Source organism: Solanum lycopersicum, chromosome 1 (genome assembly GCF_036512215.1).
Source record: "Solanum lycopersicum chromosome 1, SLM_r2.1".
Lineage (NCBI taxonomy): Eukaryota > Viridiplantae > Streptophyta > Magnoliopsida > Solanales > Solanaceae > Solanum > Solanum lycopersicum.
This window is the reverse complement of record NC_090800.1, coordinates 78,481,229-78,498,126: the sequence shown is the minus strand read 5'-3', so window position 1 is coordinate 78,498,126 and position 16,898 is coordinate 78,481,229. Positions and strand designations below refer to the sequence as shown.

The following is a 16,898-nucleotide window of genomic DNA, read 5'->3' as shown; positions in this document are numbered from 1 at the left end:
TTATACAATCTCCAAATTACCCATATAACCCTAACATCTCTTTCTTCCATTTTTCCCTTTTTCACGTTTGGCATAACAACTTCAGCACTTTTATCCAAACGCATAACTGCTTATTTTAAAAATAAGTTTCAGCACTTTCAAAAATACTTTTTTAAAGTTGCTTTTATTAAGTCCATCCAAACGGACCCTACATCTGGCTTTTTTCAGAAAATTTATTGTAGTAGCAAAGTTATTCAAACTTTGTTCCATATAAGGCTCTCTTCAGATGATAAAAATATTAAGTTAGAATGACTTTGCTACGTAAATTAATTTTGACTTTCAGAGCTATAGTATTGTATCCATTGATAATAATGAACAATGTCTATCTTGTATTATTTTGTAATAATAAGTGTAAACGTTGGAGAAAAAAAAGAGAAATGTGCACTACTAGTGTACTGACTAATAATTATTTATTAATTTGGGATAATATCATAGACACAGACAATTCATACAGTTTTACATGGTTAACAATCTAGCTTTGCTTTTGTTCTTGTGTTTGGTATTTCCAATTCAAGTTTCTGATGGCCGGATGCATCCCAATGCAATACAATACATAAAGTAGCAGAATTTATTACCAGACCTCAATAATAGGAGATGTTACTATCGGACTTCTAACAGAGTGGTTACCATTCTGTTCAACCCAAGTGATCGAACCAACGTTTCTACTTTGACCCTCATCGCCTATATAGCGAATTGTCAAAGTATAACTTTGCTTCTCATTTTTGTTCTTGAACACCAATATTTGTGGTGACACTGAAATTGTGGAGTTCTTGGGAGCTTTTAGCTTTGCTTTATATGTAGCTGCACCTTTACCAACATTTGTAACTGTCCTCTTGAATTTCTGCTCCAACAAAGTGAAGTTTCCCTCAATGCTGTACAAGGCAATGAATGACGGGTAGTTGAGATCAGCTGATGGATTTGAGCAGTTGTGGCTGGCTGATGATCTTGCAATTGTCTTGAATTGCTCCTCTGTGAAATTCAGAGAGCAGAGGAGATTTACGTAATCTTGAGGAGTAGCATCATATACTAGACCGGGATCAAGAGCTCTGTTGGGATCAACATGCCCTGCTCCCATGTCTAGGGGTGTGGCAGCTTTATTATTGTCGGAGTCTTTAATAGGTTTTCGAGTGTTGTCCAAAGGATCAGCTGTGGTCATCATGGCAGAGCGAATAGCTGATGGACTCCACTCAGGATGAGCGGCTTTTAGCATTGCTGCAATTCCAGCAGCATGTGGTGCAGCCATGGATGTACCTGATTCAAGAATGTAATCAGTGGACAATAGTATGTTTGTCCCAATACTTGTAGCAAATACATTTGGTGGATATGCTGCAAGAATCAGCACCCCTGGTGCCAATATATCTGGCTTTGAAATTCCCAAGTAACTTCTGGAGGGGCCTCGTGCTGAGGATGCAGCAACAACTGGTGCTGGCTTTGCATCTAGATACGTCTCTTGGAACGTGATGGTTGCTGTGGGAGTGACGCTATTTTTCACATAATTGATGACTTGTTTCCCTTCCTTTTTATTAACCACAACTCCAGGGTTGGGAAATGTAGCAGATCTGAACACTCCTGGATCCTCAGAAATAAAGATGGCTGCTTTAAGTCTTGCTCGAGTGATAATACGCATTTGATCAGAGAAATCCCCATTATCATCACATATAACGATGGTGTTTTCAGGATTTTCAACTTGTGATAGCAATTCCTCCGAACTGCAATCAGATAGAGTCTTGTTGTAAATCACCGGAGAATCCCTGACAAAGGCTCGTGCAGGAAACAAGCTCCACCCCCTAATTTTTAAGCCATTGCCCAAAGTCAAAGTTCCTGCAAATGTCCGGTCAGTGTGGCCTGATGCCACACACAAGATCCATGGAGATCCATTGTTTAAACTTCCAATCCCCGGACCTCGATTTCCAGCTGAAGCTGAAACCAGAACTCCCTTCATCATAGCTCCAAAAGAAGCAATAGATATAGCATCTTCATACAAGGGAATGAAACGGTACCCATAAGAAATGGATATCATGTCAACACCATCCGCAACAGCTTGGTCCATAGCTGCAATTAAATCTGAAGTAAAGGTTCCTTCATTAAAGCTAAACTTGTATACAGCTAGCCTAGCTCGTGGAGCAACCCCTCTGGCTGTTCCTGGTGCATATCCAAAATGGGAAACGCCTTTGGCAAAGTTCCCAGCAGTAATGGAAGCACAATGCGTGCCGTGACCATCAGTATCCCTGGCAGAATTCATGGTAATGTTGACAGTGGGATCATTAGCCAAAATACCCTTATTGAAGTAATTAGCCCCAATAAGTTTTCTGTTGCACATGGAAGCATTAAACTGCGTGCCTGGCTTGCAAATTCCTTTCCACCTCTTGGGGATTTCAGGCATGCCATCATCTTGAAAACTCGCAGATTCTGGCCAGATGCCAGAATCAAGAACAGCAACAATCACATCTTGGCCTAAACCAGAAGCTGGCCACAGCCCGGATGAAGGATTGAGCTTGAGGAAATCAGATGTGTGAGTAGTATGAGGTTCCACAGTTCTATCCTTGTAAGCTGAAATGAATCCTGGCAACTTCTTCAACGCTGCCAGTTCATCTTTGGACAAAACAGCACTAAATCCATGTAACACATTGTCATAGGAGTAAACAAGTTTTGGAGCAGAGTGAAATCTGTCTACTGATGAAGGAACAGAAGCTTTGATGGAATCAATAGTGGAAGAATGCCAATGATGGTGATCAGTAAAGACATTAGGCATTAAAGATTTGTCCAAATGGACAATGTAAGTGGATCTTTGTGCTAAAGCTAAAAAGAGATGAGCAGAAAGTGCCCATGAAAAGAGCAGAAGATGAAGTAACTCCATTGTAGATCTTTCTGTTGAGTACACACTACTGATTCAAATAACTTTATAGTATAATGCAAGTATCATTTGGTTGTTGCAATAATAAAGACAAGGCAAAGTGGGGAACAAAATGAATTATAAAGGATAGTAAAGATAGGCGGCTAGTATATAAGTGAAATGAATCTGCTTGTATAAAGAGCTGGTTCTTCTCACTATGTCAAATCTTGCAGGCTGCTAGGAAGGAATTCGTTGGTTTACCCACCTAGTGTACTAAATCTGAATTTCATTCGAGAGGTTCCTTTTTGACTAAAGTGTTCCTAATAAAGATGACTCCGTATGCGAAGGAATTGAATCCAAGGCTGATTAAAAAGGAAGAAGTGCTTACGCTCCACCACAACCTTGTTAGTGAAGTCAATGTTATTAACTATACTTTATTATTTATTGTTTTCATAGATATTAGTTTAATAAGGCTAGAAATGACAGAATTCTGATAAATTAATGAAATATAATCTTTTTGGAAGAAAAATGGAAGTCAATAATTGAAGGGTGTTGCTTCCACTCTTTCTCCATGTTAGCTTTTGGATAATATAATCTAAACTTTCCCACTTGTTGATGAGTCAGTTACTGACATTTAAAGCATTTGTTTAGTAATTTGGAGGATTAATCAAAAGGAAGAAAAAGAAGATTAGAAAAGACTAATCTTTTTTTGTGGTCCCTAGTTTGATGAATGACTCAAAAATGATTAATTTTATTAAATTTTAATATTGCCGACACTCAGCTTAATATATTGGGAAAAGAATAACAGGCATCTGGAATTGGTCTTTAATTAGACCACTAATCACCAAATCAATGGCTGAAATTGTTTTAGGCTGATGGATCTCCTACTAAAGCTACAAGCCTAATTAAACCTTTTCATCTTTGCAAATGTAGTGTTGAACCTTTGTTTGTTCAGATTTTCATAACCTAGATTAATAGCGTTTTAATTTTTTTAAAAAAGAAATATAAAAAAAAAACTACCTTAATGAATTGAAAGTAATTTGCAAATTAATAAATTGGAAACGAATTAAGGCTTGAAATAAACCTTTCTTAAGAAAAGATATTACTTATATACTGATTGAGAATATACATGTTATTCATTTCATGATAGGACAAATCAAATTTATACGTGCACACATGCAGTATTCTAGCCATATTTGATATTTTTAGAGAGTAATTATTATTTTTAGGGAAAAGATTAAACTTTTTTTGAAAGAGACAATAGGTACAAATTCGAGATAAAAGAAAAAACATATAAAATATCTCTAAATTATGAGGAAATAAAAATTTAAAAAAAATTTCCGTTAATAATTTCATTCAAAATTATCTCGTTATCGATAATTTGATAAGAAAATGTCCCTAACGTTCTCTCATGATTAGGACTTGTGAAAATAGCATATATCTATGTTTTGTGGAAATAAATTTTGGGAAGGGCCAATTAAATGAAAGGAAAAGGATAAAATATTGAGTAATTAAATCCCTCTGATTTAGTATTTTTGTTTATTAATTACTATCGAAACTAATTATATTCTCTCTATTAAACTCAACATAAATATCCTTAATTTGAATAGATTTTCCCTAATCAGTCAAAATTATTGGATTTCAATTTAAATTACCTATTTACACAAGTTCATTTTCGAATTCAACACTAAATAACTACTGTCAAATTAAACCCAGAAAAAGTTGAAAAATCTGAAAATCTGTTTGAGGAATCTGCTGCTGGTTTCCAAACCATTTCGTTGATAGCCATTGAAATGGAGCTGAAAGTTTCATGTATCAGTTGTTGCCATTTAAGAAATATAAGGAAAAAACTTACTCTAAGAAGTTGAAAGCCCGAGTCAAAGGATCTGTTCCGAATGAGTACTGTTTTGATCGATTTGTCGTTGCTGATTCCTGTCCGTTTCGTGGTTATAAGGAACAATTTGAAGAAGAAGAAGACAATCCGCCATTGAAGCTTCATCAAAGCTCAAGTTCGAAAAAATGGCTTTGACGCAAACAAGATTCGTTTGGACTTAATATTATTGCAATAGATTAGAAATGTCGTGGAGAGCTCATATCTCAGATTTGGGATAATTTGGTGGAGGATTCGGTGTTTGTTTGGGCGAATTTCAGCTGCAAATTGGTTGAGTAAGAAGAACAATGCTGAATTTCAGAAACAGCCATAATTTTCAGATATAGTCCAAAAATCTGCCACATTTTTCCGTAAGTAGCAAATTTTCCCGGTAATCAGTTTTCGGTCTTACTTTAAAATATTTCTCGTTCTTGTAAGTGTTCGGACGTGTGGATTTGATTGAACCAAATAATTTTAGTTCAAATCTTATATTTTTAATAAAAATTCATTGAATTCAATAACTTGAAAAATATTAAATTAAATATTTATAAGCTTTAAATTCTGATTCCATTTGTAACGTAATACAAACATTATATCGCGCTCAAATTTGGTCATACCTTAATATTGTTTTTGGTCTAATATCAATATTTTAATGGCCATTGATTACACATTGACTTGTCAGTTATTAAAGCAAAAATTAATCAAATTGTAGAAAATGGGAACTCAACCAAGTAAAGATTAACTCAAAATTACAAACAAAATTACAGAACTAACAACTGGATGTAAGAATTTAGAGAAATTCAAAAATTGAAGTAAATACTTTCTTCATTTATCTAGTTTTGATTTGACATAGAGTTTAAGAGAGTATGAATTTTTTTTTGAATCTTGTCCTTTTTAACTAAAGACACGTAGAATATACCAAATCATTTTGTAATCTTGTGGTTTTAACATACCACGTGAAAAAAGACATGTAGAATATACCAAATCGTTTTGTAATCTTGTAGTTTTAACATACCATGTGAAAAGTTAAAATGAAAGAGAAAAAGAAAGCGATATCCTCTTTCAAACGGATCAATAAACCGATTGAAATGGAGGGAGTATTTGCTATCTTAACAATGGTTGGAACATTGCTTTGGTTAATTAAATCTCAGTCATTATCTTTTTTATCATGATACATGTCTCTCATCCAAGTTAGAGTTTGAGAAAGGGAGAGATAGAAAATGGAGAGGAGCCTCATCTCGAAATTAATGCGCAATCCCAAACAGCAAGCTGAGAGAAGTAGAAAGAACAAGTTGCTCACTTCCCTTTCTTCCAATTCTCTCACACACAAACATATTTGGCAAGGTGTTTACTGGAATTCTTTTGTGTGCATACATTATTTTTTCCCATGTCGACAACATATGTACATAATTTCCCTCTTGTCCTAGTCATCACTACCCCAAACATCAATAATCCTAGATATCACTATAGGACTCCTAACTGAGTGATTACCATTTTCTTCAACCCAAGTGATTGACCCAACGTTCCTACTCTGATCACTATCACCTATAGAGCGAATTGACAAAGTATAGCTTTGTTTATCATTCTTCTCCTTGAACACCAGAGTTCGCGGTGACACCGAAACTATGGAATTTTTGGGAGTTTCTGTCTGTACTTTATAAGTTGCTCCACCTTTACCAACATTTGTTAGAGTCCTCCTGAATTTCTGCTCCAACCAGGTGAAGTTCTCCTCCAGGCTGAACGGGTACAAGGCAATGAATGATGGGTAATTGAGATCAGCTGAGGGATTTGAGCAGTTGTCGTAACTGGCTGATGATCTTGCAAATGTTTTGAACTGCTCTTCGGTGAAATTCATAGAGCATATAAGATTAATGTGATCTTGTGGGGTAGCATCATATACTAGGCCGGGATCAAGAGCTCTGTTCGGGTCAACATGCCCTGCTCCCATGTCTAGGGGCGTGGCTACAAAGTTATCATCCTCTCTTATAGGCTTTTGAGCACTATTCAAATGGTTTGCAGTAGTCATCATGGCAGAGCGAATAGCTGAAGGACTCCATTCAGGGTGTGCGCCTTTTAGCATTGCTGCAATTCCTGCCGCATGAGGAGCAGCCATTGATGTGCCTGATTTAAGCTCGTAATCAGTGGCTAATGCTATGTTCTGAATACTTTGTGAAAAGAGATTAGGTGGAACTGCTGCAAGAATCAGTACCCCTGGTGCCATAATATCTGGCTTTGCGATTCCCAAGTAGCTTCTAGAGGGCCCTCGTGATGAGGATCCAGCAAGAACTGGGGCTGGCCTTTCTCCATCCACATATGTTTCTTGGAATGTTATGGTGACCGTGGGAGCAACACTGTTTTTAACGTAATTGATGACTTTTTTCCCTTCCTTTTTGTCAATCACAACTCCCGGGTGGGAAAAAGAAGCATCTCTGAAAACTCCTGGATCCTCAGAAATAAAGATGCCTGCTTTAAATCTTGCTTCTTCGACGTGAGAAATTTGACTACTGAAACCAAAACCATCTTCATCCGCATTATAATCACAGATGATAATGGTGCTTTCGGGATCAGGAACTTGCGATAGCAACTCATCTGACATGCAAGTGGCTAGAGTCTTGCTGTAAATCACCAGAGAATCCCTGACAAAGGCTCGTGCAGGAAACAAGCTCCACCCCCTAATTTTTAGTCCATTGCCCAAATTCAAAGTTCCTGCAAATGTCCGGTCGGTGTAGCCTGATGCCACACACAATATCCATGGAGATCCATTGCCTAAACTCCCCCAACTTGGACCTCGATTTCCAGCTGAAGCTGAAACTAGCACTCCCTTCATCATAGCTCCAAAAGAAGCAATAGATATAGCATCTTCATATAAGGGAATGAACCGGTAACTAAAAGAAATGGATATCATGTCAACACCATCTGCAACAGCTTGTCCATAGCAGCAATTAGATCCGATGTTAAGCTTCCTTCACGAAAGCTAAACTTGTATACAGCTATCCTAGCTCGCGGGGCAACCCCTCTTGCTGTTCCTTGTGCATATCCAAAATGGGAAACACCTTTCGCAAAGTTCCCAGCAGCAATGGAAGCACAATGTGTGCCATGACCATTAGTATCCCTAGCAGAATTCATGGAAATGTTCAGAGTGGGATCATCAGCCAAAAGTCCCTTGTTGAAGTAATTAGCCCCAATGAGTTTTCTATTGCACATGGAAGTGTTAAACTGGGTGCCTGGATTGCAAATTCCTGTCCATCTTTTGGGGATTTCAGGAATACCATCATCTCGAAAACTTGCAGATTCGGGCCAGATGCCACCGTCAAGAACACCAATGATCACATCTTGGCCTAAACCAGAAGCCGGCCATAGACCAGATGAGGGATTGAGCTTGAGGTAATCAGATGTGTAAGTAGTGTCAGGTTCCACAGTTCTATCTTTGTATGCTGAAATGAAACCTGGTGACTTCTTCAAAGCTTTCAGTTCATCTTTGGACAAAACAGCACTGAAGCCATGAAACACATGATCATAAGAGTACACAAGTTTTGGAACAGAGTGGAATCTGTTTAGTGATGAAGGAACAGAAGCTTTGATGGAATCAATAGTAGAAGAATGCCAATGATGATGATCAGTAAAGACATTAGGCATTAAAGATTTGTCCAAATGGACAATATAAGTGGATCTTTGTGCTATGGCTAAGTAACAGAGCAAATGAGCAGAAAGAAACCATGAAAGGAAGAAAAGATGAAGAGAATAAGGAAACCCCATTGTAGATCTCTGTGTTGACTGAACACTGCAGATTCAAGTGACTTAATAAGATAATAGAAGCATCATTTGGTTGTTGCAATAATAATAAAAATAGTGAAGAAAAGAATGAAATGTGTTTAAAGGGTAGTAAAGTAATAAAGATAGGCGGCTGTTGTAAGTGATTTGAACCTATTAAGTACTGTTTCTAGAAAGTAATCTGTATATCAACTTTCAAATAGGACCCCATTTGTTATCCCATTCAAATCAGTGATATTTTCAATACTATATTAATCAGTTCTTGTTTTATTTAGTATTATTTGAATGAATTGTGAGGCAAGATATGACAGAATCTTGTAAACTAAATCAAACATAATCTCTTTGGAAGAAAAAGAGAAGTCAATAATGAAGGCAGTTGCTCTCACTCTTTCTCCATATTAATGTATAAGATTTATTTTAGCTTCTCGATAATATAAAGAATCAAGTGACTAGGTTTTGCTCTACATAATCTTTTTTCTACTAAATTTCCTGATATTCTGTTCCCCATTTGGGAAAATATGGTGGGGGATATTATTAATAATCTATACGGGGTAGAGCTAGAGTACGGTTAAGTATCTTTGTTCTATATATTATATTTGCATTGAGAAATTTATTGAAAACATACTAAATATTATTTAGAACTTAACAATATATATGAACAGAAACTCCAACCTATAAACATCAATTGAATGATTTTCCCTTCAAATGAGGTGATCTTTAATTTACCCTTCACATGGGTGGTTTGTAATTTTTGTTCTTAGAAATTGAACTTATGTCTAGCGGGGCATAAGTCCTTTAAAGGCACGAAAGTATAACTTATGAAATATTATGATACAAAATTAAAGACTAGCACAAAATTGGGCGAAAGAGGGACGGAAGGACCACTGTTATTTGTTTGTTTAAGATAGTACAGGCAATTCATAGAGCTTACACATTTACCATTTTGCTTTCAGCTTTCCTTTGTTCTTGTGTTTGGTACTTCCAATTCAATCATGGGAGATATCACTATAGGACTCCTAAGAGTATGATTTCCGTTCTCTTCAACCCAAGTGATCGACCCATAGTTTCTATTGGGACCTATATAACGAATTGTCAAAATATAGCTTTGCTTCTCATTTTTATTCTTGAACATCGAAGTTTGTGGTGACACTGAAACTTTTGAGTTCTTGGGTTTTTTTTATCTTAGCTTTATAAGTAACTGCACCTTGACCAACATTTGTGACTTTCCTCCTGAATTCCTGCTCCAAACAGGTGTAGTTTCCCTCATTGTTGTACAATGCAATGAATGATGGGTAATTGAGATCAGCTGATGGATCTGAACAGTTGTGATTGGCTGGCGATCTTGCAATTGTCTTGAATTGCTCTTCTGTGAAATTCATAGAGCGTACTCTTGTGGAGTAGCATCATATGTCAAGGGCTCTGTTGGGATTGACATGCCCTGATCCCATGGCTAGGGGTGTGGCTTCCCTGTTAATGTCAGAGTCTATGATTGGTTTTACAGTGTTATCCAAAGGATCTGCCGTGGTCATCATGGCAGATCTAATAGCTGAAGGACTCCACTCAGGATGCGCGGCTTTCTGCCGTGGTCATCATGGATCTAATAGATAGAGTTTGTAGTGAATCACTGTTGAATCCTTAACAATGGCTCTTGCAGGAAACAAGCTCCACCCCCTAATTTCGAAGCCATTTCCCAGTGTCAAAGTTCCTGCAAATGTCCGTCAGTGTGGCCTGATGCCACGCACAAGATCCATGGAGATCCGTTCTTTAAAGTTCCAGTATCCAGGCCTCGATTTCCAGCTGAAGCTGAAACAAGAACTCCCTGCATCATAGCTCCAAAAGAAGCAATGGATATAGCATCTTCATACATGGGAACAAAACGGGACCCAAATGAAAAGGACATCATGTCAACACCATCCGCAACAGCTTGGTCCATAGCTGCAATTAGATCTGAAGTAAAGGTACCTTCTTTGAAGCTAAGCTTGTATACAGCTAGCCTAGCTCGTTGCGCAACCCCTCTAGCTGTACCTGATGCATATCCAAAATGGGAAACACCTTTGGCGAAATTCCAATAAGGTAACACCATTCTAGATCTTTGCTGTGTTGGCTACATACAACATCAGATTCAAGTGAGTTTATAGGATCATGCAGTTAGCATTTGGTTGTTGCAATAATCATATTGTATGTCAAGTGGAGAACAATACTGAGTTATAAAAAGGTAGTATAGTAAAATATAGGAACATGACTCCACTTGTAATCTAATGAAAGGAATTATAATCTCTTTTTAATATAACAAAGAGAGAAGTCACTAATGAATGAGTGTTGCTTCCACTCCATGTTACTTTTTGATTTCATAGTTGTAACAGGTGATATTATACTTTTGTCTTCTGGATAATATAATGTGGATCACAAAAACCAAACTTCCCCAACTTGCTGAAGAGTCAGCTACTGACACTAAAAACATTTCTCTACTTTGGAACATAAATCCAACGAGATTATAAAAGAGAACTTGACAGAACCACTTAGGTAGAGAATGATAAAATTTTGGCCTAATACATAACTATGTTCTTTAATTGTGCCTTAACTTATATTTTTGTTCTCCAACTTTGATGTATATAAATAAACACTTATACTTGTATAAAGTTAAATAAATATACACATGCATCTTACATGACAATCGGAGTCTTACATGGTATTCTATATATATTATGTCCACACAGGGCATAAATATATATTTTAAGATCAAATTAAAAATATTTATGATTATGCTTTTCCTAAACTATGCAAGCAAAAGTGATACATTGGCCTAACTTAGGTCCATCTGGCAAGGGGATCGGACGGCCTGGCCCAGTATCGGCTCGATCTCTACTCCTCGAAAGCTCACTCACAATCTATGGCTCATTTAGACGAGATGTTGTTCACTATATTATTTTGGAAATGTTTAATAATATTGTTTACTTTATGAAATCAATGAATAATTTTACACTTAGTTTTTAATTTATTCTTATCATTAATTATAGTCATTCTCCTATTGTATTTTTTAAGATATTGTATTTTATTATATTTCAAGGGTGATATATAGTAAAATTACTCTTCTATTTATAGTTTCTTAAGAAGTGTGCAAAGTCAATAATGAACAACATTGTTGGACAGAGAAAGTATTAGTTGAGTGATAATTACTCTATTTGTCCCAAAATAAGTGTCATTTTAGAATTTCAAGACAATTTACTTGAGTATGTTTTTTTTAACAATACTCTTACGTTCCATCTTCTTGTAATAGTGTTCAATTTTCGAGAGTCATTTATTAAATATGGATATACTCCCTTTGTTTGGCAATAGTTGTCAATTATTGTCTTGAAACATGAATTAAGAAGTAGAATGATAGGTTACATTATTAAATATTTCTCAGGTTTCATTTTATATGTTATCTTTTTACTTTGTACTAGCATTAATAAATGCAGTATGGTGATTTATGCATTGATTTTATGAAGTGACAAGTATTATGGACCAACTAATTATAGAAAGGAATAATATATAAAATGAAACAGAGGGAATATAGGTCATCTAAACATAGAAAAAATGAATAATAATTGATAATAAGGATAAAATAGATATAAAATAATAAATTATTTATTAATTTTATAAATTAAACAAATATTATTAAGCATCTTAGAATAATATATTAAACAAGTAAAAATAGATAAAAGAATTAATAAACTATGAACATAATTTTTGTTGAAGTGCCATTCATTTTCGGACGGACAATTTTTATTAAGATAATATTCATAGTGGGACGAATGGAGTTGTAGTTTACTCTATATGAGGAAAATATATAAATTAAAAAGGCATCCTCCAACTTGTATTTGCAATAAATTTTAAAGTGATAGAAAACAAATTTTAATAACAATAAAATTAAAAGAATATAATTTTCTTGATAAAAATTGCGGGTGCAATTCTGTTTCTCTCTTGATTCTCATTTCCTAAGATTTATTCATGATTCGATGAATGTTAGTGGCGTGTTTCTCAAACTAGATTGATTTAGATTTAATCTCTATATAAATATTTCATCAATTTGCAGAATATTCGAGATGTCTTTTAAGGAAATTTAATACCCTTTATTATTATATAGACATGACCTTGGGTCTAGGGTTGAATAGCCTCATTTAGTTGAAACTGAATACACCTTCCAGAGTTCCAATTCAAATTGAACAAGTCTTGTAAAGTCCCAAAAATTCAGTATATACAAATATTTCATGCGTCAAGGAGTACTCATTCTTCCACCTTTGCAGCTTCAGATTTAATTTGTGTGAGAAGAGATGAAGGATAAATTTGGTCCCACTAAGCGTGCCAATTTGTTTGCAACAAATTATATACTTATAAAAAATAAATAAACCACACAAATAAAATTTGAAGAAACGTCAAATTTTATGTAATCAATGTGACCTGGGTACAATTCTGTTGATCCCTTTGATTCTCCTCTCCTAAGATTTATTGTTTTTCGAACTAGAATGATTTAGAATTGACCTCTATATGAATATTCCATGAATTGTCGGAATATTTGAAATGTCTTTAATACCCTTTATATAGACATGATCTAGGGTTTGGACCGAGTAGCCTCCAAGAATTATAATTGAAACTGAACACATCTTCTAGGATCTCAATTCAAATTGAACACATCACACAAAATTTCAATGTCTACACCTTATTCCAACGAGGTATTATGAAAAAAACAAAAAAGTACAATTGTGTAAAACTGTAAAATAAACTACACAAGAGTAATGAATTATAAATTCATTAAATCCAAAAAATAAACAAAATCTAGCTAAAAGTAATTTCTACCACTCTCTACAAACAATTAAATATAAGAAACAAAAATATAAAAATTAAAAGAATGTTCAAGGATTAAAGAAATAACAAACACCAATTTATTTGAGACCGAAGAGCGAATTGTTGTAGTCGAATTGTGCATGCATCTTCTTTCATTAAGCTTGAGAGTTGTTATCTAACTCATTTTTATTATATGCTTCAAAATTTTTGATTTTGCGTTTCTTGATGATACATTTGACAATAAAATAAACTACAAAAACCAAGACAAAAGCAACAATTAGACCTACAAGAAATGGAATGAGGAGACCATGCCATTTATTAGCACCATAATCTTTCTGATTTTCACCTTCGTAAGTAATATTATTACTATTATTTCCAGGATTCGACGTATTGAGTTAATTTGTACTAAGGGAAGAATATTGTAAGAAGAGAAAAATTATCATTGGAAGGGTGCATATGAGAGAGTAAAAGGTACGTAGACCTTTATTTATATAGATGTTATGTGTCTGTTATTCGAATAAAAAAAAATAAAGGTAAGGGGGAGTTAAGAGGATTTATTTAGTAAATTTACTTATTAATGAAACATTCTCCTCTTTTTTTTTGGGGGGTTATAAAAGAAAAAAGAAAACGTAACTTTCCTTATTCATATGTTTGCGTTAAAATTTATTGAAAATTTTAGGTTAGAGAGAGGGAAGGGAAATAAAAAGGAACCATTTATAAAGTAGAAAGAAAAAATAATAATGCTACTAATTTGTAAAAAGTATAATTTTTTGGTAAGGTCAAACATTAGGGTACCAAATTCTATAGTTAAAATATTTATAATTTGTACCTACACTATCTATTTATTAGTTACTTTTTAATTTCAATCTGTTACTTTCTTTCTAAGAAAAATGTTAGTTGGTAAATTAAATAATTTATCAATTAGCGTATCTTTTAGAAATTGTATCTATAAATTAGTGTAACCCGAAATTAGAGATATTTTTCCTTTTGATTTTCTTTTTATTTTCATGGATAATTCTTTGAATTTTTTCTAATTCAAATTCAACAATGATGTTCTTTCTCTCTCTCTTGCTTTTCGTCATGAATGACTTGCGATAGTTTATGAAATTTCACGGTAGCTATGAGAGAAAGCTTTGGAGCTTTAACTCTATTTGTGCAAATTATTCATTTTGTATCAATGTATTTAGTGTATCTCCAACTAGTTATAAAATTGTAGCAATGTACTCAATTGTATTAGTTTCTTGTTATACATTTGTATCTTGCATTTGAGTATTATATGTTCATTGTTGTACATTTGCATCAAATCATATATTTATATTTGTATCAAAATCTCGTTGATTATGATAGATTGTTATATCAGTTGAGCGCGTAACTATATTAATTTTTCTTTTTTTTAAAAAAAAATAAAATAAAATAATGTAGCGCAATTTACATAGGTTATTAAGGGTTGTATTTGATAAATACATTTGATAGCTTAACATCTCTTTCTATAATTTTTTTTTTTGCACTAAATCGATCTTTCGACACATACACGTGTTTTAAAGAATAATTAAGTAAATAATGTATTCTTCATCTTAAGAACTTAAATTTTTAATTAAGATGGTCATACACCATACCAATTTTAAAAAGATATATATAATGATAAATTAATAATTTAAATTAAATGCTATAATCATACTTTAATTTAATCGTGTCATGTAGCAAACTGTTTGTCAGTCATGTCTCTGCCTCAAACTCTCATTCGCTACTTTTCCTCTGTTGCTCGCCTCTCTCGCTTTATACAATCAGAAATGTATCAATTATATTATTGTTTGTATAAAGCGAGAGAAAATTGTCTATACACATGCAAATACATATATTTTTGTCCTATACACTTACCATTATACAATATAAATATTTCTTTGCCCAATTCTCTTTTGTATAAAGCGAGAGAGAGCGATATTTGATATGCAAACATTTTATTCCGATTCAATTGTATACAAATTCAAATTTTAAACAGATATATAAATATATAAAATTGAATTGAGAGGATGTCAATGATTTATACAAACAAGAAACGAATTATACAAATGATTTATACAAAGAAGAGGCTGCCAACAATTTATACAAATGGTCTGCCAGCGAACTATACAGTTGCTTCTTTTGTATATATATATAGCGAAAACAGTCATAGCATGTTTGTTGTGAAGCGCAACTATACAAACTATAACTATATAGTACGAATATAAATTTTGTATTTGCTATAAGTAAAAATTGCTCATTTTAAAAAACATAAATTAAAAAAAAGCACTATCCAACCTTGTTCTTAACATATTATGAAATTAATACATATTAAAAGTCGTGTAATATTATATGAGTACTATACTAAGTTGTAAAAATTAAGATTTCATTAAACCTAAATGAGTAAACTTGAACTAGAAAAATAAAACACCCCAATAATTCATCTCTTTCTTTTGACAAGAATTTATCAATAACTACATATCAGAGCTATATATTCGTAAAATAAATAAAACTATAGGTTAAACTAGAAATAGACGTGCAACAGACGTATCAAGATACTAGTAACTTAATAAAAGAAACATAAACATTGTCAAACTAATTATTTTCTTCCCCTTCTAGACTTTAGACGTAGCCTCATCATCACTATCCTCTTTTGATTTATCATCACAATGATTTGCCTCATCATCACTATCATCTTTTGATTTATCATCACTATGATTTGCCTCGTTGATTTTGGAGGATTTTCTTCTTCTAAATCTGCAGATGATTTTACAAAGAATGACTAACACAACGACCCCTAAAACACCCCAAAGGGCTTTGTTTGGAATATGCCAACCATCATAATTGTTCAATTTTGTGTTATTTCCTGCAGGACTAATAGCACTTGTTTGAAAAGACATATTCGAAATTCAACTACATGTCAAACATGTTAGGGGTTTATTCATATTTTATAACCCAAAGTTTTCCTTATTAATAAAAAAGCAACATACTTACATGAATAGTTGTGATTCGAGGAAAAAAAAATATAACTTTCCTTATTCATATGCTTGCCTTGAGATTTTAGGTACAAGGTGTCTTTAAAAGTGGAAAAAACCATAATTAGAGTGGAAAAGAAGAACATTATAATTTCTTTTTGGTTAAACGTTAATTTTCTATTTTCATTGGAGTGGTCAATGTTACGGCGGCGAGGTAAAAGAAAAATCGGGTAATTTCAATTAAAATTTAGCAATTTTGATTGACTTGAGGAAATCATTGGGGTATATTTGTTAGGTTTGGTAAAGACAGATACAGGACAAACTTAATTTATGAATAATTTTACCCTTTCCCCTTACAATTAAGCTAGTGAAATTTAATAGCTTAGTTGATTGGATATCTAAATTTCTCCTTCTTTGTTTGTAATTCCCTCCTGTTTTCCCTTCCCCCATCCCGAATTTTTTTTTTTTAAAAAAATATGTCAAGCTTAATCTTGAACACAGACTGAGAACATGAAAATGGTGTCACCTCTGGGATTTTTCTGATCTCAAACATAATAGAGACATAGGGGAAAAATCCACCGGGATT

The 16,898-nt window shown here is 33.8% G+C and overlaps 3 protein-coding genes and 1 pseudogene across 3 annotated transcripts; all 4 read right to left on the bottom strand.

Moving 5' to 3' along the window:
* Positions 1-433: 433 nt before the first annotated feature.
* Positions 434-3,456, bottom strand: sbt3 (subtilisin-like protease). Its single transcript, NM_001247845.1, is given in 1 exon segment — positions 434-3,456. A coding segment is annotated over 1 exon segment (2,286 nt). The 5' UTR covers positions 2,897-3,456; the 3' UTR covers positions 434-610.
* A 2,709-nt stretch (positions 3,457-6,165) lies between these two features.
* Positions 6,166-8,498, bottom strand: sbt4e (serine protease). The gene is given in 2 exon segments (NM_001330369.1): positions 6,166-7,670; positions 7,673-8,498. Coding segments are annotated over 2 exon segments (2,331 nt in total).
* A 687-nt stretch (positions 8,499-9,185) lies between these two features.
* LOC101266985 (subtilisin-like protease SBT3) lies at positions 9,186-10,722 on the bottom strand. The gene has a single exon (XM_069291774.1). It carries the CDS (start codon positions 10,594-10,596, stop codon positions 10,210-10,212), a length of 387 nt encoding a protein of 128 aa, XP_069147875.1. The 5' UTR covers positions 10,597-10,722; the 3' UTR covers positions 9,186-10,209.
* Positions 9,378-10,096, bottom strand: LOC138347216 (subtilisin-like protease SBT3; annotated as a pseudogene).
* Positions 10,723-16,898: the final 6,176 nt, after the last annotated feature.

Bases quoted from the DNA above. Each gene is read 5' to 3' on its own strand.
- LOC101266985 (XM_069291774.1), bottom strand. From the start codon at position 10,596: ATGGTGTTACCTTATTGGAATTTCGCCAAAGGTGTTTCCCATTTTGGA.